This window comes from Strigops habroptila, chromosome 5 (genome assembly GCF_004027225.2).
Source record: "Strigops habroptila isolate Jane chromosome 5, bStrHab1.2.pri, whole genome shotgun sequence".
Taxonomy (NCBI): Eukaryota; Metazoa; Chordata; class Aves; order Psittaciformes; family Psittacidae; genus Strigops; species Strigops habroptila.
The window spans coordinates 69,783,698-69,808,503 of NC_044281.2; the positions used below are offsets into that span (position 1 = coordinate 69,783,698).

General features: G+C 37.9%; 1 protein-coding gene across 5 annotated transcripts in view; it reads right to left on the reverse strand.

Moving 5' to 3' along the window:
- The window catches only part of CFAP43 (cilia and flagella associated protein 43), a 50,220-nt gene that overhangs the window by 11,954 nt on the left and 13,460 nt on the right, over positions 1-24,806 (reverse strand). For 2 of the 5 annotated variants that reach the window (XM_030486706.1, XM_030486709.1), the window contains 21 exons: positions 22,876-22,938; positions 21,686-21,765; positions 20,832-20,963; positions 19,630-19,743; positions 18,466-18,546; positions 17,502-17,650; positions 16,403-16,506; positions 15,596-15,736; positions 13,337-13,506; positions 12,415-12,567; positions 11,866-11,996; positions 10,960-11,125; positions 10,274-10,387; positions 8,604-8,681; positions 7,171-7,296; positions 6,647-6,751; positions 5,901-6,017; positions 4,475-4,633; positions 2,534-2,740; positions 1,093-1,182; positions 226-303 (listed from right to left, as the gene is read on the reverse strand). In XM_030486706.1, coding sequence (XP_030342566.1) covers positions 226-303; positions 1,093-1,182; positions 2,534-2,740; positions 4,475-4,633; positions 5,901-6,017; positions 6,647-6,751; positions 7,171-7,296; positions 8,604-8,681; positions 10,274-10,387; positions 10,960-11,125; positions 11,866-11,996; positions 12,415-12,567; positions 13,337-13,506; positions 15,596-15,736; positions 16,403-16,506; positions 17,502-17,650; positions 18,466-18,546; positions 19,630-19,743; positions 20,832-20,963; positions 21,686-21,765; positions 22,876-22,938 — 2,558 coding nt within the window. The remainder of the gene's footprint in view (positions 1-225; positions 304-1,092; positions 1,183-2,533; positions 2,741-4,474; positions 4,634-5,900; positions 6,018-6,646; positions 6,752-7,170; positions 7,297-8,603; positions 8,682-10,273; positions 10,388-10,959; positions 11,126-11,865; positions 11,997-12,414; positions 12,568-13,336; positions 13,507-15,595; positions 15,737-16,402; positions 16,507-17,501; positions 17,651-18,465; positions 18,547-19,629; positions 19,744-20,831; positions 20,964-21,685; positions 21,766-22,875; positions 22,939-24,806) is intronic. The other 3 variants (XM_030486708.1, XM_030486710.1, XM_030486707.1) reach the window with 2 other exon arrangements.

Consider the following 24,806-nt stretch of genomic DNA (forward strand, 5'->3'; position numbering starts at 1 on the left):
GATAGGGACAAGTGTGGATGGGTAAATCATATGCAGGCACTAGAATCTTGTGGTCTCTTTTGAGTCCGGTGTATGATCTGTTATGAAGTCTATCTAGGCATAATGCCATTCTACAATTCTCTGTCTTTCTTCCATCACTTAGGTTGGAAATATTTGCTAGTTGTATTTCACATTTCCTTAAAAGCCCTCATGCTACCCAAATGATATGGCAGAAACACAGCTCACCATTTTCAAGATGTCTTCCTTTTTGACTTCTAGCACTCCACCCATCATGTCATCAAGAGCACGCAGCCTCTCATTGTCCTGGGAACAACCACAAGAAGTATTTTAGGGTACAAAAGGAAGTATAGTAATTGGAAGTTTTGGGAATCATAATAGGGTAGTTCACCTCTAGAACACCCATACAATTACTCTGCATGTCACTGGTAGTTTAATGCTCTCCAGTGATGCACGTGAAATCTGCTCAGTCTCAGAGTGTTTTCTGATGGTCAGATGTTCATATACCAAATAACTTCCTACAACGGCTGTTCTCGCAGTTTTGGAAAGAATAAAAAGGCATAGACTATTCCTGGGCAGTTGGCAGGCTAGGATGAAGGAACTTGTCGAGTCACTGTCTTATTGTGCATCTTTTTTGGGGGCCACAACCATCTTAGGCTTTTCACAGATTTACTTTAAAGCCAGAGGAAAGTATTATGATCTTCTAGTCTGATCCCTGAAGAACAGAGGTTGCTCAGTCAGCAAACACCTCTCAAGCACAAAGCTGTTGACTGAGCAATAGCATGCATTTAGAAATGTTTCTAGTCCCCAGTCACCTGATATGGAATTTTTAATTGCCACTAAGCACGTTTTTTAAAATTGTGAGCCTAACACTAAATCTCTTCTTCCCCCAGATGGTCTATGTAGTAAAAGATTATGTGATTATAAATGATAATAAGAGGAAAAAGGAATCATTATAATCACACATCATCATTACCTACCATTCTAAATTCATTCTTCCATACTACATTACTGGAATATTCCAGTGCAGCATTAACAAAAGAAGCCTAACCAGAGACAAAGGGCTATTCAGTAAAAGAATACTACTTTAAGTACCGTAGCAGCAAGTTGTCTTTCCATTTCAAGCTTGGCCAGCATTTCTGCTTTCTCTCTTTCTTCTTGAGTCAAGTATTTTTCAACTTTAATCTGAAACAAGAAAATGACATTCATATCAAGGTTCTTTTCTCCAAACATGATCACATGTGGGCTAAGAACATTTGGAAAGGCGGGTGTCCTGGTTTCAGCTTTTTTCTTCCTGGTAGCAGGCACTAATCCTGTGTTTTGGATTTGGGGTGAGAATAATGTTGATAACACACCAATTAGTTGTTGCTGAGCAGTGCTTACACAAAGCTAAGGACTTTTCTGCTTCTCATGCTGCCCTGCCAGTGCGGAGGCTGAGCAGGCACAAGATGCTGGTTGGGGACACAGCCAGGACAGCTGAACCAAACTGGCCAAAGGGATATTCCATACATATGATGTCATGCTCAGCATATAAACTAGGGAGAAAGTTGGCCAAAGCTCGGGAACAGGCTGGGCATTGTTTGGTTGGTGGTGAGCAATTGTTTTTCATTTGCATCACTTTTTTTTCTGGGGTTTTATTCCTCTCTTTTATTTTCCTTTTCATTACAATTTAGTGTTATTACTGTTGCAATTATTATTACTATTATTATAATTTATTTTATTTCAATTATTAAACTGTTCTTATCTCAGCTTATGAGTTTTCTCACTTTTACACTTCCCCATCCCACCAGGGAGTGAGCAAGCAGCTGTGTGGTGCTTAGCTGCCAGCTGGGATTAAACCACTACAATGGTGTCATACTAATCCTTAATGCTTTTTGTATCTCTGCTGTATGATGATATTCCTCAAGAAGAAAATTGTTCTTTTAAATAGCTCCAAAAGCTACATTTAAAAATGCTAAAATACAAACTACCATTATTTTTATTGAAATTAATTGTCTTTTGTGCATACCTTTTCTGACAGTGGAATATCACAGACTGGTGGGAGAGTACAGAGAAGCGAGGAAAGACTGACCAAAAGAGCAGTGAGATCAGTGAAATATATTGTAAAAGAAATATGGGTTTTTTTATAAAGTATTTATTTAATAAGTACAGTAATAAGTATCCTTTAGTCCCTAAATACTTAGTTTGAAACTACTTAGTTTCAAAATGGTGCTCAGAGAAAACAGAGAAACCCTTATCTATGGAAGTAATCCCTGTGAGCCTCGTTTGAATCTTATTGTCCAGAATAGGGGGAATTTCTACCTCACCTATGGGCAAATAAAGCCTTTTAATAGCGATAAATGAAGATTGTATACATTTATTCATTTCAGATTGACTTATTAAGAGTTTCCTCCCTAACAAGGAAAGGGAAGCAAAAGACTCAAAAAGATGATTTTAAGTACACAGGGACCTCTGTACTGACACAATGTCTGGAAATGAGACGAGTTAGAGAACTGTATTTGAGTGGGTGAAAGAGAAGGATTTATTTTTCAGACACCTCTGAATCCTGAACAGTGAGTGCTCGCTCTGGCATCTCATCATCTGTAAGAGCTGGCTCCCACACGTCCACTTGGAGTTCAAGCTGTGCCAAGATTTCATGGATCCTCAGGTTTCTTTCTTTCACTCGCACTATGTCCTGCTCCTTTTGTCGTGCAACTTTGTCAAATTCCTTATTAAAAGCAGTTTTCAAGTGGTAAATGATGTCCTGAAATACCAAAAAAGGAAGCAGCAATGCTGCACAGGTCACACCCATCCATGATTACATACCACCCCTCAAGCCATCAGAATCATAAATGTGTATTTGTATGTGTGACAGGGGGATAAACTGGTAAAGCCCTTTGGTGAAAATCCTAAGGGCAGAGTTTGATCTATTTGTTAAATAGAGGTGGGCAGATCATCTGGGGTTTTTTTTTCTATTTCCCCTAGAAATTTTTATTCCTTTTTTTCTATGTATTTACCATTTGACAAAGATTCTGAATGAAACATACTGCAGCTAAAACTAGATAAATTCGGCTGCCTTATATTTGGTTTTTGCACTCATCAGCTGAAAGAAGAAGGGGCTTCAGAGAAAAAAACATGTGACCTATAAATCTGTAGATTGTAAATCACAGGTGCAGGGAGGCAGACTTAAGGACATACTTTCCTGATTTTTAAGTGATGCAACCTGAATTTTCAATGTGCTTTCATGTGCTTTTCTGTCTGACATACGTAAGTAAAATGTGCCCATTAAGTAAACAAACATTGGGAGCTAATATTTAAAAACACCTGAGACCTTAAAATGTTTTTAACAAGTATATATTCTTAGTGGATAAACTCTTCCTTTAGTTACTTGATCTCAACACAGCAAAGTAGAATATTAAGAGAGAAAACCACATCTCTCCTACTGTGTCAATTTACTAAAATGAAACATGAAAAGGATTTCAGTTCTATTTAAAGTTCACATTTTGAGATGCTTAGCTGCTTGCAATTTGTATTATAATATACATTTGTGTCCATGTCGGACACATTTCATTTATTTCCAGTATAATAGTAAGACAGGATGCAGTAAGGCAGGCTGGCAGATAAGGTACTATGTTGCTGGGAGAAAAAAGGCTGTGCTCAATGTCTATTCAGCCACATAGCTATCAGCAAGCTCACTGTGTCGGCCAGGAACACTGAAGAGGTATTTACACTTAGATACATAATACACATCTTTAAAGCCATACAGTAGAAAGATCTTGTTACATCCAAGCTTACATCTAAAAGTGCTCCCTGTGTTTCTTCCCCATTTACTTTAAACGCTAGCTTATCTACTAGATTTTATGTATTAAAATGCATAATCATTGAGCTCTGCTACCACTTACAGCCTTAAAGAGCTCTGAGGAGGCAATGCTTTGTAATAGTTTAACCACTTATACCCTTGTAGATCATCTTTGTAAGAAGCCTATTCTGTAGCATGTTTACTACTTAATAAACTGGCTGGGATAAGAGAAGTAAGAGAGTCTGCTAGTAATGAATAATATATAAGAGGAACATTAAAAACCCCAAATAAAGGGATGGTAAGACTGGAGAGAAAGGAAATGGTGTGAGGATCCAGCTTTCATTCAGCTGCAAATAATAGGGAAGAGGTCATGTTTTCACAGGGCATGCTGAGATGTACAAGCTAGCTTTGGCTATACCAACTCTTCAACTGAAGCACAGTGGGCAAATACAGATACTCTCAAATTGGGTAACCAATTTCATTAAAATGTTTTCCTTCCAGAGCTGAGCTGGCAAATCCACCTGGTGCTCTACCGCACCGTGTGCATCTATCAGCTTTCATCTCAGTAACTCAGAGACCTACGTGACTCTCCACTGTACAGTGTCCGTATGCCCAAAATCTAACAGTGGCTGTGACTGCTGTGAGAACCAATAGGTATGACAGTGTCACTGCAGTAATACAAATTTAAGAAGACATCACCTTCAATAATACTATCTGGTTGACTTTCTGCTCCCTGGTGTGCAAGTCCCATTGGCTGTATAGAATAGATGTGTCTCCACCGTACTGAGAGCTCAGACTTCCAATCAGGCAGCAAGATGCACTATCATCAGCCATTACTTCTGCCTTCTCTCCTTCTTCCTTAGATAATACAAGGAAGATAATACTCAGGCTCAGGACTTTTCTTCTGAACATGAATATCACAAAGATGGTTACTGTTAATTTTGTACATGATTCAGTGGCAAATGGATAAAAAGAAATCTATAGGTTATATTTTGCAATTAAGATCAGAGGTCAAAATAATACAAGTTGAAAGGTTCATATCTAGAATATTGGGTCCATCTGTATGTTCTCCAGTAAAAGAAAGACATAGGCATACTGGAGCAAGCCCAGTGACAGGCCACTAACACAATTAAGGCTTTGAAGCATCTAACATGTGAGGGCAGGTTGAGAGAGCTGAAATTGTTTAATCTCAAGAAGGAGAAGGCTTGGGGGAATCTTAGTAATGCATATAAAAAACTGATGGTGGGGAGTAAGGACAACAGAGCCACACTCTTCTCAGTGATGCTCAGTGACAGATTGAGAGAAAATTGGTTACACATAGAAATACAGGACATCCAACTTAAACATAATAAAACACTTTCCCTGTGAGGGTTGTTGAAAGTGCAGCACGGGCTGGGATTTACTTTGCTGAGGGATCAACAAGGGTATCACCAGCAGAGACAGAGAAGTCATTGTCCCACTCTGGTCAGCTCTTGTCAAGCCACCCCTGGAACACTGCATTCAGTTTTGGTCCCTGCTATACAAAAATGAGGGTCCAGAGAAGGGCCACAATGATGACCAAAGGACTGGGAAGCCGCTGAATGAGGAAAGGCTGAGAGGCCTGGGTTTGTTCAGCCTGGAGAAAAGAAGGCTCAGGGGAGACCTCGTCAGCATGGCCTAGTATTTAAAGGGTGGCTACAAAGAAGACAGAGACTCCCTTTTTGCAGGTGTCACATGGAAAAGACAAGGGATAATGGGCACAAGTTACCCCTGGGGAGATTCTGGTTGGACGCTAGAGAAAAATTTTTCACAATGAGAACAATCAGCCTTTGGAATAATCTCCTCAGGAAGTGCTGGATTTCCCAATATTGGATACTTTTAAGATTCAGCTGGAGAGGGTGCTGGGCCATCTGGTCTATATTGTGTTTGCCAAGAAAAATTCTGACCAGATGATCCTTGAGGTCCCTTCCAACCTGGGATTCTATGATTAATCTTATTTTATCTTTTTAATTTTTATTTTCTTTTTATAATCTCTACAGCAAGAAAATGGACCATAGAAGTGTAACTATCCAAAAAAGGGTAAAGATGCCAACTGAGAACATCCTGATGTGAAATGCCTTTAAGCAAAGCTTTAAAGAGATTGTACCTTAACATCAGCTGTCTCAATCTTCTTTAACCGGAGAACTTTCTCCAATGTTTCCAGCTCTTCTTTACTACGTTTCTTCAATGGATAATTCTTCACTTCATGAGCCGTATGGAAGCTCTGTTCAAATTAAAAACAAATAAACCAAAAACCAATCAACCAAAAAAAAAACAACCCCAAAAGAAAACCCCCAAGGTAAAAAGTTCTCCAGAAAGCATCTATCAATTCATTTTTCAATACCTGAAGACTGAACAGTTATAAAGACTTCTTAAAATCTTTATGCACAGAATTCAACTAGAAAGAGTTTGGTTTTTTTAAGTGACTTGGTCTTTCACCACTCCTGAGATAAACCAGTATCATCAGTTTGAATATGATAGATCTCCTTCTGTTTAAAATAGGCTAAATCAGGGTTAAATTTTGTCTTTATGTTCTGTGTAGCAGAAGTCATACTGACTGCACACAGAAAACTAACATTACTTCTCCTTTAGCAACACGGCAAAAAGATATTCTCTGACACAAAGGAATTTGAGAGTTGCTTATTTGCTTATGAGCACTCTTACCCACCTTAGAAGGTAAAATCAGCCAGGCTCAGACAAAATGAACTGAATAAAAGATTTGCATGTGCCCTGAGAAGTTTTTTCCCATGCCATATGTAAATCAGAAGTGTGTTATACTTCTATTTATTTTGTCTTTGTACCTTAAAGAATCAAGAAACTACTGCAGAAAATGAGTTAGAAAGCAGAGGTTACCTTAACTGCACGTCCTTTTACACACATAGCATCCCAGCACTCACGTTTGATGACATCCTGCACATAGCGGTTGGCTAAATTCTCCATCTCAATCTCCTTCCTTGTCTTTCAAAATACAGAAAATAACGTGATGTGGTGCAAAACAACAAGATATGGGCAATTTGTATTGAGTTATTGAACGAAACCTAACAGATGAAATGAATTACTGGTATTTCATCATCTTAGACTATTGCAGCTATCTTCTCCAAGAACTATATTCCATACTACTGAAAGACATTTTATATGTGAAGAAAAGCATTCTAGAGCTTAAGCGATGTGCCCAAGGCCAGTGTCAGATTTATAGTTTCTGGCAGAGATCCTATTCCAATTTACAATGCATCAGCAGCTTCACCTGCTACAAATACTTTTAACTTTTCCTCCTTCTCGGCATCAAACAGCAACTTTGAGATCTTCCTCTGTTCTTCAATCATTCTTTCTCTTTTTCACTGCTAGTTTTAAGATGTTCTCCCCCCATTCTAACATACCATGGTCACTTTTTGTTCAGCCTCTGCTTGAGCTTTTTCCTGTTCTTCTATATCCAGGTTGAACTCCTGTGGCTCTAGTTTCTCAATGTCTGGTACCTGTCCATTTTCAAGCATCATTTTCTGAATCTGTTTTTTTTTTAAAAAACAAGTATAAGGAATAAAAAGTAATTTGAATGTGAATAGAGGAAATGGGGTTTTTAACACTATAGAACTTGATATCAGAGAAAATGATTTTAATTGCCTCCACTTTTAACCGCTTCATGGTAATTGGTAGAATGTGCTGCCTGTAGCTAGTGACACGTGCACTATGTGAACATATTTCATCTTTCTCTTAAAGTTGATTTGGATGTTTCAAGTGAAGTTGTGTTTACTTTCTAAGAACCTGTAGTACACAATTCTTTATTCTCTGGTTCTGTGAACGTTATTAAGTTGTTATCACTTTATTAAGTTATCTATCTCACACAGTTCAACAAAGGGAAGTGCAAAATCCTGCATGCGGGTAGGAACAGGCCCATGCTCCAGGACATGCTGGGTGCTGAGCAACTGGAAAACAACTTTGCAGAAAAATAGCTGGTGGTCTTGGTGGACACCAAGTTGAACATGAGCCAGCAATGTGCCCTTGCAGCTGAAAAGGCTAATGGTATCCCTGGGCTGTACTGAGAGTGTTGCTAGCAGGTTGAGAGAGGTGAGAGACATGGGCAGACTGGAGAGAGTCCAATGAAGGTGATTATGGGACTGGAACATCTCTCATATGAGGAAAGGCTGAGAACTGGGACTGTTCAGCCTAAAAAAGTAATGGCTTGGGGGGAATCTCATCAATGTATAGAATACCTGTAGGGAGGGTGCTAAAAGGGCAGAGGCAGGCTCTTTTCGGTGGTGCCCAGTGACAGGACCAGAGGCAATGGGCACAAACCGAAACACAAGAGACTCTGCTCAAACATCAAGAAACACTTTTTTACTGTGAGGGTGACCAAGTACTGGAACAGATTGCCCAGAAAGGTCATGGAGTCTCCATCTCTGGAAATAAACAAAATCTGTCTAGACGTGGTCCTGAGCAGACTGCTCTAGTTGACCCTCTGCCTTATTCTCTTGCAGATAGCAGTTTTTATGGAAAGAAACAGAAGGAAGAAGAGAGGACAGTAGTTTCTACGGTAGAAGGTTGTTAGACAGGCAGAAACTAGCCTGCTGAAGGGATAGATTGCTCAAGGTATAGGGGTGGAACAAAATATTGATTTAGAGCAAAGGAAACTGAGAACCAGACAGTAGTTCCCGACAGGTTCAGCGCATAGTCCCTAAAGGAGCATATCTCTATTACCTGTCTGCTCAGAGTTTATGACAAAAATGTAACTGAGCGCCAGAGATGATAGCCATAAAGGAAGGATACTTGTAAAGGAAACTGGAAAGCTGAGCCATTTCCCTTGTAAGAAACTCACAGTTTCACGCAGCTTTTGTACTTCCATTTCCAGCTCTTTCTTCTGGTTACCAAACCTCTGAGTCTCTTCTCTCATAACCTGACATACATTAAATATATTGTTGAAAGACAAAAATAGACAAGAAGAGAAAAAAAGAATGTAAGTAATCTAAAGGAACATTATCTGTACACAAAATAAAACTCCTAAGGCTTAATAACTGAAACAGACATAATCCTAATTCAGTAGGATGATTCTTAGAATTGCTCGAGAGAAAGAAGATTGTACAACCAGGTCACGTTGTAAATTGGTTGTACAGCAACAGAGCGTAAAGGAAAGAAAATATTTAAGAAAGAAGTAATTACAAGTGCAATGATTACAGAAACACTGAACTGCAGAAAGCCTACTGCCACAATTTCTTAAATGTTTTATATTCCTCAGATGTTTCATTGTCACTAAGCATTTCCAGTGGCATATTTAAAGACACAAGTAAACTAACATCTGGTACTCATTCTGGAAGCAGTGAAAGTTTCTTGCCCCTACAGCCTTGCCAATTCATCTCTTAGGGAAAATTGTGCAAATAGTCTGCACCTCTGGAATTTGCTTTCTAAGATAAATTTACAACTTTAAGTAGGATTATAGCTATTGATTGAAAGAAGGGGATGTATCCTTCTGACCTTAGATGGACTCCATCCTCTAACAGTCAGATGCAAGTCTCTTAGGACATTAATGAGCATCTTAAAACAACCTAGGACCATACTGCTGCCCTTCAACCTTTGCTTCTCATCACCTATCCCTACCTGATACTAATAATTGTGTGTATGCACAGCCACATGGATTTGTCAAAAAATTCCAGTGGAGATGCCAAAGCATGAGCACCAGCATCAAAGCAGGAACAGGAATACATGTCTGGGAGAGTGATGGAGAAGATGGCACTTTCAGTAGCAGTATGTCTTAGAATGACTTGAGCCACTTAGGAAACTGCATCATAATTTGGAAAGTCACTCCTGGAATCACGCAGAAAGCAATGATATTTTGCTTTGTCCTATCACTGAACCTCAAAAGCTGGACAAAAATACACAGCTCTGGCTCATATCAGAAAGAACCTCCTAGCATTCCTAAATTCACATTTCCGGGGAAAAAAGAAATCTATGCTAACATTAACATAGCAGTTTCCAGGCTCACAAAGTGGTAAATCCCCTCTGTGTAAACCTTTGATGCACTTTTACTTATAAAACATTTGGTTACATGACATACCTCAGCCTTAACCTGAAATAAACCTCAGGGGTTCTGTAATTAATGTCATATTGTTGAGTACTGATTTTTCAGTGCTGTAGAATTTGTTATTCTGGCCCTTGGGAAGAAGAGAGCACTGCTTGGTTTCTGGTAACAATCTTCCATGCAATTTTTTAACATTTAGAAGAAGAAAGTTTTAATAAGTTTCTAAAGGAACCAATTTCTCTGGCTTTTCTTTTTTTGTTCAGAGCTCCTATTGTGCTACCTACTTTCTCTGATGCGTTTATAACCTTGAGCTAGGATTTCTAAAAGTCTAGACTGCGATGCCTTAAAGAGAGGTCCAAATGTCAGAAGATTTTTAGAAACTAGATTCCTTTACAGCATATAATTTGGCACTGCAAATCACTAATGACTCTTGAAAATTCTGGTTTGGATTAATACTTGTTCTATGAAAGTACCTTCTTTACTTTCTGACCTATCCATGTTATGTCATTGGTTCCAGCTGAATACAAAGTGGTGACGTTTCCATCTTCTTCTGTCATGTCTACATTGGAAAATTTAAGTGGTGCCTCCTGAAATTAAACACATAAACATCCATCTCAGGAACTTAGAATGAAAGAGAGACTGAGATGAAATAAAAAATGGACTCACATTAGAAGCATCACCACCAAATTCCAGTGTTACAACATTTTTATTCCCTAACCAGTCCCCAGATTTGATCCTGCAAAGCCTTGCTATTATGCAAAGCCTTTTGACTCCAATGGGCTGACCATACTAATCTCTAATCACTGCTTTGCCTGATTCCAGCAGAAAAACATATGACTAGTAACACACAATGTATAGCAGTAACATCTCACTGGGAATGACACATGATTTCACATGAGGAGAAACTGACTTCCACAGAGTTTTCTGTGGCCGGAGAAACCAAGTGAAATCGATGATGTGAATGTCATCCTCACATAACTATTCCATATCCTTGATAACAGTATTCTACAAGTCAATAATTAAGCATATTCAGCCTGTCCTCAGGGGTATTCTTTTACTTTTACAAAAGGATCAGAGTTTCTTCTGAGGACAGTTTTTATCATGTGTAATTGAAGGATAATGATCAAACTTTTTTCCCCCATAAAAATAAAGAAAATACCTTAACTTTCTCTTCTGGAAGTGATCCTAATTTGGATTCTGGGTCAAACTGCCATGCTGCCATAGATTTTAAAAAAGCGTTTTCATTTGAAGTAGACTTGTTCAGTATAGCCAGAAGAGATTTCCAGTGAGAAGCAGCTTCCTTAGCTTCAGTTTTCTTTAACTTCCTAGTGAACAGAAAGGGAACTGATGTATTTTATATGTATTATGGAAAACAAAAAAAGTATTAAATATTTTTAATTATAACACAATCATTATGAAGTTGTTTAAAAATGTGTAATCAATATTTTTCCATACGATTCAGTATTGTTTGAGTTCTAGAATTGCAGAATTAAATGAAGTTTCCACAGAACTATAAATTCTAAAAGATGGGTTACCCAGCTTAGAGATATTGCTCTGGCAGAGACATCTTCAATCCCTGCATCTACCTGAACAATTGTTATCTATTTCTGTAATATATATATATTACAGAAAAGCTGTAGTTTCAAGTGCCTCTTACTCCTGATGTCTGTTATGAGTTCTCTATAGCCAAAGTCGAATTCCCATTAAAGCTGTGATGTCTCCTACCGGCTGAGTTAAAATAGTATCTCATGAGATTACACCCCTTACATCCCCAGAGAACTCCTTGCAGATGGTTTATTTGAGAATTGTAAGAAACTCACTATGGGTAGCACTTATCAGAAGATACTTGTGTATCTTGTATTGCAACCATACCCAAAGTACCAGACTTTTCATGAGCTAGGTACACAGCCTCTAAAGATGAGAGGGGCGATTTTATTTCTATCCAATTCTTCTCTTTACTTTGAGACTAATAAATAGGAAGTCTAGAATCACAAATAGGTACAACAATTAGTCTGTCAGGATGTAAAGAATTTACAGCAATATTGGTCTGCCACTTTATACATACTTCCATTTCAGACACACCAGGGCACCATCATTTTTGCCATTAACGAGGATGAATTTGCCATCCAGCGAAAATACCACGGATCTGATTCCCCCTCCTTGATGTGAGTGACAATGTTTTTGAGCAAGTATATCCTAGAAAAGTCATAGAAGCAGTGTCAGAAAACATGTTTTTCTAATAAGATATATCTATAAATTAATACTTCTTTGCTTTTAGATAAAAGTCAATCCAAAGTACATAAAAGACTAGGATTTACAAGTTTAAGACTACAGATGGGGCAAGTTCATAGTATACTGATTTTGCAGAATATAAAGAAGAGTAATAAAATCATCTACCCTAAGATATACTGGAGAAGAAAGTAGTTTGTATAGCTGTATACACATTCATTATAAAAGCAATTTTACTGTATAATTCTATGCAGTTCCCGTTCAACATAAATTTTTCTGGAACACCTTATATTCAAGTGAAGAGAAGCTCACAGTAAAAGAAAGTAGCTTTCACACCTCTTTCTCATGTAAACCAAACAAAGCCTGTGCCTGGATGCCTACCTACCATAGTAAAAGTATCATAGATGAGCAAAACACCATCCTTTGCTGCTGACGCCAGCCACCGGCTGTTGGGTGATAAACAGAGGAAACCTGATGCCAGCTGATTGCCAGGAGTCCTCTTTTCTGATAGAAACACTGATGAATCTTCTGACATATTCTGCCAAAAATACAAACTGTTAGCAGCAGTTCAGATGATGGCAATATCTATGCCATTTTGAGACGACTAGTGAGAGCTTGTGGGTTACCACATGCAGTGCAATTTCAAATGTTGTTGGATTTCTGAGCTCAGGAAGCAGTACCATTGCTATGCTGCTGATTTGCTTCTCATCTCCTCCAAAGGGTTTGTATGCAGTATGTTTGGGCCTGGAGTTTCTTGGCTCAGAAAGTACGGGACATGTCAAGGAGAAATGCTCACCCTTGGCATTCACCTTCTTGCTCGACCTAACTCTTAAACTGAGGGAGACCTATGAGCTTCAGAGAGCTGAAGTTCATCAACAGCCAATGACAGTGGCTTCCTGAAGCTGCCACTACTTCATTGCAAGGCAGGGCTGGCTTGAGTTTGCAGTTGCATCTTAGAGTCATGGGCTCACATTGGCTCAGTTCCTTCAATAGCTGGATATTCAGGTTACTCAGCTGACTGCACAAAAGCACAGCTCCAATACAGAAGCCACATGTGAAGTGCCTGCAAGCCATATGAGTTTTAAAAACAACTATTTAGCTTTCTCTATAATAGAAAAAGGAGATTGCTTTTGCCAGGTTTCTGAGCAGGTGGTAGGATACTGAAAGTTGATGCTTATGGATGGAGTAGGTATTTTTAGTGCAGAGGGGATTTCTTTAAGATAATATCCTGCTATATTCACTTCATCCACAGCTTTGTTCACTGGTATTTAACCATAACCCAAAATAAAGCAGCTTCAGAGAATTACCTCTTCAGAGAGATGGTATTTACAGATGAAAGGTGCACAGGTACAGTAGCCATACACAGTGTTATCCTTCAACCTGACTGCTGAGCTCAAAGAGTAATCCAGATCATATTGCTTCATTTTAATGGCACTAGCATTAAACATTCCGTGTGCATTAACATACTTATCATTATCTAAAAGATGAAAACAGAAACAGCAAGAGGCATCACTACCACTAATGCAGGTACTTCATCTCTCGAGTAATTATAAAAAACAATCTCAGCAAGGAGTGAGCATGATGTGAGTTTTCAAAGAGGATATTGGGAATTAAGATACCTACCTTGCTTTAACACTAACTCTGTGGGTTGGCTGCTGTAGCACACTGCAGTGAAGCACAGGGATAGCTCTACTAGCTCTAAAGAAGTACTAGAAACAGTTTAATTACAGTGATGTGACAATTTGCAGGCACTGATTTACCCTTCTACTTGGGTATTATTTAAGCACTGCTAATTAGTTTGCATGGAGGTTCATGTCATCATTGCCTTCATCTAGAACTTATTTAGGCATCTTTGCCTGAATAGCCTGGGTAGTATCGGTTAAAACACTTCACATCTTCCAAAGGGCATTTTATTCTTTTTGTTTCCTTAATTTGAGCTTTAAAGAGACACCTGAAATCAAGACTGAAGCAATAACTCTAGATCTTCAGCAACTTTGAAAATCAAGCCCCATTTTATGTCTAAAAATAGGCACAAAAAGAAGCCCAACACTAGTGAATATTTAAAGAAAATACTAACTTCATTGAAAACTACCTTTTAAAAAGTTTGTAAATTGTAAGGCCTTTTAAAAATTACATATAAATAACCAGAAAGTCTGACACTAGGCTTTCTAACAATTTTACAGAAGTTTTCTCCACAAAAGGCTTTGTTAGTAATTCAATTGCGTATAATAGAAGTAAAGTGAAGTGATATAAAAATAGCATCTTAATGATGAACACAGGATGCCTTTCACTGTAATGTGATAAATTGAAGACATCACTGAAACCTCAAACTATACTGATCTGGCAATACTTAGGTGGAAGAGACATAAAACTATGAATGCCTGGTGCCACTGCCAACCAAGCCTGTCCTGCACTGGCTGCATGGTGAGGACACAAAGAGCAATATCAGCCTGCACTATGCCTTACTTAAGTTAATGTATTTAAGCCTTTTCATGACAACTGAATTAGCTTCCCAGCTGATTCCAGGAAGCGTCCCACATTGATGCATTCCTAGAATATCAGACACAATTAAAAGCTCTGTGATCACTCATGACACTCAGGTTCATTTGTTCTTGCTTTAGTACTTCTAAAATACTACATTACACCTATGTCCTGAATGACACAAACAAATTGCTGGGGTGTTTCACAGTTGAGGATGGCATATATAAAACAAATCACGAACAGGACTGGAGCATTTAGCATGGGTTACCCGATTTAGTGAAAGACTAACAAGTTCCCTTCATTTTACTGCCCGATTATTACAGATGCTAACTGTGACTCCCAATATGTACATTTGTACATTGCACGCTGCAGATATACAGCACCAGATTTCCAGAAAGTGAATGGAGGTGCACCATTTTTAAGTCTCCTTAATTCTCCCCTTTTCCTCATAGTGCTATTTTTTCATTGAATGTTTCTCTGTAAGGTTCCTTATTCAGATACAAGTTAATATTTTTTAAATACGGTGGACTTCTCCCTTGGTGCTTTTATATAGAAAAGCTATAACAAACACAGGTAATCATTACTTTTTTAAATATATCAACCTTTGACTTTTTGTAATGAGGTATCATATACCTATAATAATTATTTGAAAAGGCTGTTGAGGCTGATTCCACTTAACACTTGATATGCTAGTTTCTATATGGGTGATGCCAAGCTCAAGGCTGGGTGATGCCAAGCTCAAGGCCTCTTTGTGGCTGAGTTTGGGCATTGCCCACATGGTAGCAATAACAACAACAGCAACCAGTAGTAGTAGTTGTGGTTAAGTGGTTAAGTGGTAGCTTTGTGATTCTGCAAGTGAATTACTCCTCTCCTTCCTTTCTTAGCCTTCTCTCAAAATACCACAGTCTTTCTGCTGAAATGATTCAGCTGACTATAAGTCTACAGACAGCGTGAGAAATGGTGCCACCAGAGAACATACAGATGAGATGAGGAAAGAGATTAAGATTGTCGGTATTTTGTGTTAAGGGATGGCAATATATTTTTACCTTAGAAAAATATCACATAGTGTATAATTCAACTCTTACCTGTTGCGAGTGCTGAAGATAGACAAAAAGTTTCCAGTCTTGCTTGCTGGACCACTGCTACCTTAAGAAGTACCACCACTTCAACTAAGTCATTCTTGAAGTCAGAAACTACAGAAAGATCCAGCACTTCACCTGCCAACGCTGAAGCAGGTAGGGAACAGCAATGCAAATTGTTACTGAAGCATGGTAGTATTGTTTTTACTAAGATACCATGTGAAACAAAGTGACATCTCTGTTTAGAATACATCTCAGCTCAAGCATACAGTTTTGATCTTGCATTAAAATGTCAGACAAGCCACAGCCTCTTTTCAGAAAGTGCTGGATGCACAAAACTTCAGCTTGAGGCATCGGGTGCTGAGAATGCTAAAGACCACTGTGCTGTTATTACATTAAACATTCAAATCTGAGTTTACATCCAGCTTGAACTGTAGCAATTTGGAGGCTGTGTGCTGATAACTGCCAGATAAAGCACAGAAAAGCCTCCTCTAAGAAGCCAGCCAGACAATGAGAACGTGATCAGGCAAATTCTGAAAATTATCTAAGGAAATTTAATACTAGATTTGTTAAACCAATTAAAATGATTGATAATGTATTTTATAGTTAAAATGATGATGAAGATCTATATGCACAGATGTGATCTGTAAGCATACAGATTGGCTAGGGCAAATTATGGTTGGAAAATAGGTGGGAAGAATATGTTTAGTCTTCAAAAAAAATAAGGAGAGTGGCTTAGTCTGACCAGCAAATATGCTTAAAATACAGCACATAGTGAAAACACAAAGTAATTAATGTTGTTACATATATTACCTATGTATCCAAGAACTTGGAATAATTTTGAAGGCCGGGCATCTAGAATAAAGATGTGTCCTTGTGTAGCTCTAGCGATGAGGAACTGGCCACTCTGATCATAACTAGGTAAAATATGAATCCAAGTAAACCCCAATTCAGTACAGTCAATAAAAAGGGTCAAATAATTCCGCTCCCATATCTCTGCTGACTTCATTGAGGGCGTAAATGCAACTGGATTTTCACCTTCTAGGATACTGGGTTACAAAGCCCAGTGCTACGAATGCAATTTCTAATTGAGTGTGTGGTCAATCTAAAGCACCAATACTCCAATAGCATCTGTGTTAACAGCTTTAGTAAATCTTTCTCTGAAGTCGACATCTTTAAAATAAAACTACTATACAGATTTTGATGTTATTTTGAATAGCCATGTCTTTGTTTGCATTGATTTGACTTTGAATAAGTTGCTTCTGTATCTATTTTTAGTGGTTTAGCTTAGGTAACTGTGGAAAGAGATTATATCTAAGTCTCCAAATCACACACAGATTATAGGAAAGTTAAACAGTTCAAAATCCATTCTATTTCATGAAAAGTTGAAATGAAATAGTCTCAGACTTCTCAATAACTGAAAAAAATAAAACCCCAACCAAACAAAAAAGCCTTTTAGATCACTAGATCTATTTATAAGAGGACTGGTAAATTTGGAACTGTAAGCAAATGAATAATTAGCAATGGTAATAAAAATCCACCATATAAGAATGGATGCCCAAAAGGCTTAAACTTCACTTCATAAAACCTCAAAATTGTATTCAGTGAGAAATAACCCTCTAAATTCAGATACATTGAATTGTGTGTAATTACTGCATATGGGGGGAATCTGTCAAAAAGTATCTTGTATATCAGTATCTTTGGTGCACAGTTAAAGCTTCTAAAATACAGGTTTTCTTCTGTTTTTCTCATATAAATATTGCTATTACTCCTCTTGCAAGCAATTAAAATAATTGAAGCTGTTAAAATATTTTAATGTTATTTTTAGAATACAAACTTCAGGTTTTTTGTTGAACAGCATTACTCAAGCAACAAATTGACGATATTCCTGCCCTTGTTATTAGATACTTACTGTAAAGACAGCACTGGAAATTCGGAAAGAAAAATTCTGTGAACAACCCGTGGAGCTTCAGCTTCCATAACATCAAGGAAATAGATTTGGCCTCTTTTGGTCCCTACAGCAACACTGTTGGAGGAGGGACAGCAAGCCATGGCAGTTGCCTAGTTGGGAGGTAAAAGATACTTAACAGTTCCATATCTTTCTATGTATTATCCTACATGTCAGTACCCAATTTCTTCTACTATTTAAAAGTCCCTAAAATTTGGAGAAAAAACCTGAAATGGTTTATCTAAAAAAAAACCCCAAAGAAAGTTTTAGAACTATCAGAGGAATTTTACCTATGCTCTGCATCTACATATCAAAAGATAATCCTGTGCCTCTCAGAAAACAAAATTATACCAACTATCCAGATTTTAAGAGGAAGAAGTTCCAGCTAAATAAAACAGTGAGTGCACTGTTATGGGTACAGCTGTTATAGAAAGGGATTTTTTTTTTCCTTACTATGTCAGGTTTCAGGGTTTGAATGCATCTTAAATCAGGGCAAAGCATTAACAGTTTGAAATACTTCTATCAGCTCAATTCTTAACACCAGTTTTTCAGATCAGTCAAGGCATTTAGTTTTTATACACTTGAAACTTTTCTTTTGGTTCTGACACTCATTAAAAATAAAAGCTAATAATGTAATATCACAAAAATTAAGGTTGTTGTTTACAAACATGTGCTTAAAGACAGATCATGAGGACATTAGGTTGAAATGTTTCCTCTGCTTTATGGCCGGGTTGAATACAAGATTAGTTCAAGGAAACATTCTGAAAGACAATCATATTTAAATCTGTTTCATGAGTTGTTTAAAGACACTACTGAGCTTTCCTTATCACTGCTTGATCCAAATCTGTGGAATATTATGCTATGAACTGGAAAATATTAAAGAAAATTTTAAGTATCAGTCACGATATAAGCTCCTGGTAACATGTACCTGAACATCAAGGTTTAGCTTGCTGAGGCCAGTTCCATCTTTCAGGAACCAAACTTGTACTTCACCTGAAATTGTTACAGACTGTTGAAGAGAGAAAAACATAGTCAAAGGAGGGTGGAATAACCAAATAGCCTGGAAGTGACTAGTGATTTCCTATAGAATATAAATTCAGCTAATGTCTGAGCATGGCAGATCAAAGGTCACTAGTTTTGCTTGGAATTATCTTGCTTTTCCTTTAAGCCCCGTTGCTGCAAGGTACACCTGCCTACGGAAAACATATAACATTTTTTGTGAATTGCTGCAACTGCAGGAATGGTCTTTAAGCAGAATGAGATAATCTAGGACAAAACATGTAAGCTTGATCAATATTAGCACTCCCACCATTCAGCCAGCAACAGAAAAACCTGCTTATCATTTTCTTTGCATAAGAAAGCGCTTAAGAAGAGGTCTTGTTTTCTCACATGAAAAAAGATCATAATGAAGCTTGAGGTCTTATATCCAGGCATTTTTGTAATTCCACAGTAAAGTATAGCTAGAGATCAATCAACCCTCACATTGCTCTTTGAGTCAGGGAACATTTATCATTTCCATGCTAACAACAAACAAACAGATTCAGCAAACCTAATTGATTAAGACCCCAGGTTCCTGGCTGGCTACTTGAAGAATTAATAGCTTGGAGATGAACTGCTGGCTAGCATATGTCTGGCAGGAGCCAAAGACATAGGAGGAAAGCAAGGAATTTCTCAGAATGGACAGATCCATGAGTAAGACCTTTTTTGTCCCTGAACCCAGAACAGAGGCATCTCTCAGGCTGTTCCAATTTGTGCTGAAGGCTGAAAAGATCAGTAGGAATTTCTTGTTCCAACATCTATTCTCTGAATCGAATCCACCTTTTGCTCAGCTATGTTCCTGAACATAGCGAGTCACACAAATCAACAGCAGAACCAATATGACATTTTAGCAATCTGTGAATTATCCACCCTGCATTCTAGGGCAAGTTCTGACCCTTTTATAGGCCATACCTGAATTAATGCCATTTACTTCCATAACAAATATCAGGACAGTCCCAATCTCTCTGCAAGGCTTTAGATTCTGGGCCTTAGCAACATACTGGTTACCTGAAAAGAGCCACTGTTGTACATAAAACAGAATACTGTTTCTTACCACACAGTACTCGTTCCCTGTAAGAAAATCAGCTGCCAGAAAACAACTTCTGCATGTGTCCAGGAGTTTGACAGCTTCTCCACTGTGGGCAGGTTTGTAAGTATAGAGTGTCCCCTGAAAAAGAAAGAGAAATAATTCATCACTGGGCTATGAAAGTTTTCTTTAAAAGCTTCTGAAGACTTCAACAAAAAATACCCATCTTTCTGAGCTTCACTCTTTAAAGTTTTATATTTGACTCTAACCTGAGGTAAAAAGTGCCCAGGAGAATTCTCATGAAATCAATGGGTTACATTAATTGACACTAGAAGATCAAGTTAGTTCATTTTAGAGTGATCCAGCCAGTCACATTTCCAAGAAGTTTTGTTTCTCAAAACTGCTTTAATAAAATAATTTAAAACCACTCTATTTCATGTTACTCCAGGAATCACTAAATATTCTAAACCAACATAAAACACATATCATAAATCTTAAGCTTTAAGAGATGCTTTTATCTAAAGATCTCAAAGCCTCTTAGAAACAATTCATAACTAACATTACAAAGATTTTAGATCTTATTTTACAAAAGGAGAATGAAATCAGTATGACTGAAGTCACCATTGCCCTGCTGTCCTGAATACAGAACCTCCTGACACACACACACACAAAAACATTGTAAGAGCTTTAAAAATGCCAATTTCAACGATTAAAGGTCTGCAAGTACAGGTAGAATTTGAGGATTTGGGACCCTTGTGTAAATTCTTGTACATCAGGATGGTCAAAGAAGGATCTTGGACTGGGATGCCAGACAAATTCAGGTACATGAACACAGCTCTACTGCATAGCCACAGTAGTAAGCAAGCTACTCTTTTCTTACTGTGCAGGCACACATCAAGCCTAGAGCTCATGCTCAGCCAGTCCAATGTGACCTGAACACATTGCAGACCCTAAAGTTACTCCACTGTACACACACAAGTATTTATGTCGGGAAATCTCAGCATTAGGTACTATATAATTCACCATCTGCAGGAGACAATTGTTCTGTGTTTCATTAAAAGTCTTTCCAATCTTTCATTAAAAACACAAGATGTTTTCTCCTGTGAGATAATTTGTGACTATAATAATTAGTATGAAATTACAGACATTTCATACTAATAATATCAGCATACACATATAGCATCACAGGAACATCCCATTATGTAATGCTGCTATCTCAAATGCTATACCTGGTCAGTGGCAAGCAGAAGTACAGTGTAATCAGGGGAGAATATGAGGCTGGATATGGGTTGTAAGATATCCGCATAGATTTTCATCTCGTACTTCAGACCTTTGACTTCATAAAAGAACAAAATGCCCTCCTGTGCAGAAAAATACAAATCTCCATGAGGTCTAGGTCATTTCTCCCAGCACACTCTGGCAAAGTGAACTGCAAGAACGTCTGAAAAAGCTCTAACAGTGTTTAACTGTATCCCATCACTAACAGACTCATTTGCTTCTAGTGTGTTTAAATCCCGAGGATTCTTACTCTGGGTAACAAATCTACTGAAAAATTAAGGTGTTCTTTAATACAATTCTTAGTAACAGTCCATGCCTGATAAAAACAGGCTCTTTCATCACTTAATTCTTCAGATTTCATACTGATTTTTTTGAGACAGCATAAGAATTTGCCCCACTCTTAAGCAGTAATGTACAATGGTATTGTCAGTTTGGGTTAAATATTGAGTTAGATTTGCACAAAACAATTTGGCAGTTCCCTTGGCCGTTTTCTCTCCTGCTTTTTGTCCATCCTCCTTTTGTGTTCCTCTAGAATACTCCTTATCTTTTGTTAAAAGGAAGATTGTCCTCCTTTATTGCTTCTTTGACTACAAAAGTAGAATCCCTTCCCACCCTGCTCCCTTCCAATTTCTTGTTTCAAGTCATAACAAAGAAAATATGTACAACATCAGAGAGGACCTTTATAGTTCTGCAGCCCTCCACTTTTTTTCTAACTCCTGTCTTTGTGGTGAACTCTGCAAATATACTCCATTTGAATGTTCTTTGATTTTCACATAGTAAGCTAAAAGCATAAAAGATGCCTTACACTTCCAGCTGCATACAGTCCCTCGTTACAAAATGCCATGCCAAATAAAACTGTTTTTTGCAGATCCTTTGGTTTATCACCTGAGAGCACAAAACCAACATAAAATATCAAATCTGATTTATTGCAACAATATGTCTCAACTTCAAAACTGGGATGATTTACTATTTGTGAGTAAAAATGCTCTGTGGGCTAAATATTCTTTGGACTTTTGCTGTGATAAGGAAGCAGAAGGTTGGTATACATAATTTGAAGTGACAGTACTACTGTGGTAGGATGAACTAGGAATTAATTTGAGAAATCATTTGATTTTGTAAAGGCTGCTAAATAGCCACCTTAAAGTTGGTCAATAACAGAATCATTTAGGTTAAAAGGGACCCTAGAAGTCCTCTGATCCAATCTCATGATCAGCACAACTTCAAACTCAGACCCAACTTCAAAGTTAGAGCATGTTGTTCAGAGTCATATTCAGCTGAGGTTTGAATATACCCAAGAATGGAATTTCCGTAGCTTCTCTGGGCAACTTGTCCCAATGTCTGACTACCTTCACTGTGAAAGTATTTTTATTCCTAGTATCTACCTAGGATTTCCACTGATGCAAACTGTGTCCTTTGCCTGTCTGGTTCCATCTTCCTTCTAACCTTTCATTAGGTAAGTAAAACAATAGTAAAACCCCCCATTTCCCTTACTTCAGACTGAACAAACATAGTTCTCTTAGCCTACCTTTATGTGTTGGGTACTGAGACTCTGCAATAATCTTTGTGGCTCTGTGCTGAACTTCGTCCATTATGTGAGTATCTTTTTTCTACTGTGGAGCCCAAAACAGTGCTTGAAACAACTCCCTAAATATTAACTCAACTAATTTACAAGTGATTGCAGTTCTAAAAAAAAGCTTATTAAAACTAAGCAGTAGGGAACCTATTCTAGCCTCCTTATTCCAATTTAAATTAGAATGAAAAGAAATTATTTCACTGCCACTGTTTTTCCTGAGGCTATTCATGTGGCTGTCTATTAGCACAAAAGCTATTAATCATTTGTCATGTCAACATATAAAAACTTGCCATCAATGTGTCTTAGAGAGGCCAGTGTGAGCCGAGTTTTTCCAACCAGTGGCTTCCAGCTGTACTCTCATATTATTACTCCCAGACATAGACATCAGTGGTGCTATTAGCTTAATTTGACCATGGAAATACCTTTCTTTCTCTGTACTTCTTTACGAACGTACGATACCACGTCCGATATTTTACGCAGGTGGTCTGCACAAAAGAAAACAACTTATAACATCAACCTTGTTTATATGTCAATATTGCAATAAAAGTCAGCTGTATTGCAGTCTACCAAACAAAAGCCCAAGTTCAGTACACTGAATCTTCCCCAATAGCCACAATTTCTGTCATTTACGTAACTGAGCAAGCACAATCACTCTGTTATTCAGCTTACAGCTCTAAAAGGGAAATAGCAATACTTGGCACGGAGAGTGGTACAGATACAGATTTATATATCTTCTAGTGCTAAGTGCTGGTATTCTTATTTCTAAGCATGGGTTTGGTTTTTTTATTTGATGTACTTACGAAGGAAACTTCAGTCAGTCTCATAAAAACGCCCAAGTGAAATGTTGTGGCTGTTTATGGTTCTGTTTGCAACACCATAATAGGAATTTAGCATGTGCTTAAAGCTGGACATGCACTTAAGCATTCTGCTAAATAGATACAGGTTGCAGTATGCTTTACATTAAGCAGAAGCTTCATTAAAATATGAATACAGACAGTTTTGTTAGACAGTTTTAGGACAGGGCTCAAAGAAGAATAATACAGGTCAATGAAAAGCCCGGATGGCAAATATTCTTGTTTCTTTCTACTGAACTGCCAAAACCATTTCTGGTCACACCTCAGCTTTTTATTTGTTGATGATTTCCAGCTCTTGATTTGGTAAGTTAAAACTCTGACAATTTCAAAAGCAGAGAAATAATGCTGGTTTGTTGGGGTATTTTCAAGAGCAGCCTTTCATTTCTGTGTTAACTAGCAAAACTGAATAGAGATACAGTACTTTGGGAAACTTGCTGCTTGCTTAAAAACCAATATGTATTACATGACAAAACAAGAAAACAAATTATCACCAGCCTGTCTATAATAGAATCATAGAGTCATTAGGTTGAAAAGGAACTTTAAGATCGAGTCCCACCATAAACCTAACACTGCCAAGACTATCACTAAGCCATGTCCTTAAGTGCCACATCTACAGGTCTTTTAAACACCTCCAGGGATGGTGACTCCACCACTTCCCCGGGCAGCCTGTTCCAGTGCTTGACAACCCCTTTGGTGAAGAAATTTTTCCTAATATCCAGTCTGAGTCAGTGTTTATTAGTGAAACAGTGCTATGCTGGTCTAAAATAGGATATTACCCAGTTCTAGTGCTAGGGAGAATCATATTCCAGTACTCCTCTTAGACCTGACTGAACCAGTGAACTTCATGTACTCAGTTGGACTGACACCTTCCATCCCTGCAAAGGATGATAGGGTACAGGTTGCCATTGCCAAAACATTTTATGTCAGCTGTGTCTCACTGTCCCCCATCTTGGGAGGGCTCTGAATGGGCACAGAAGGGTATCCTGTGGCAAATAGCAGAGGAGATACCTCAGGATTCCCAGAAAAAAGAAGGCATGGAATAGGCTGCTGCTGACAGAAAACTTTAGTCAGTCACTAGCCAGCTAACAGTCCCCATGAAAAAAGACATATATGTATGTGAAATATACGTAGGGCAGACAAATCACCTTGGCAAGTGCAATCAATCTGAGGTACTCCCATTCTAGAATAAATTAAAAGCAGATTTCTTTGGTTGAAGACAAAGATACCTCCTGTTCACCCTCTGTGCTTCATATTTTCTGCAGTAAAGCCTGATAGTCTTTATGGCCTTGTTTTCATTAGAAAATGGTTTATATAAGAGCTGACCTTAAGGAATTCTATTAAGCAACATTACCTTAAATTCAGTGTTGTTGTTTGAAGGCTCATAATGAGTCTTCAAAGATCTGTTCTAACATCGTCTAACACACCAAATGAGGACAATCCAATATTTCATGCAAAATAAAATATAGTGTTGGTACTTACCTAATAGTAAAAAGACTGTG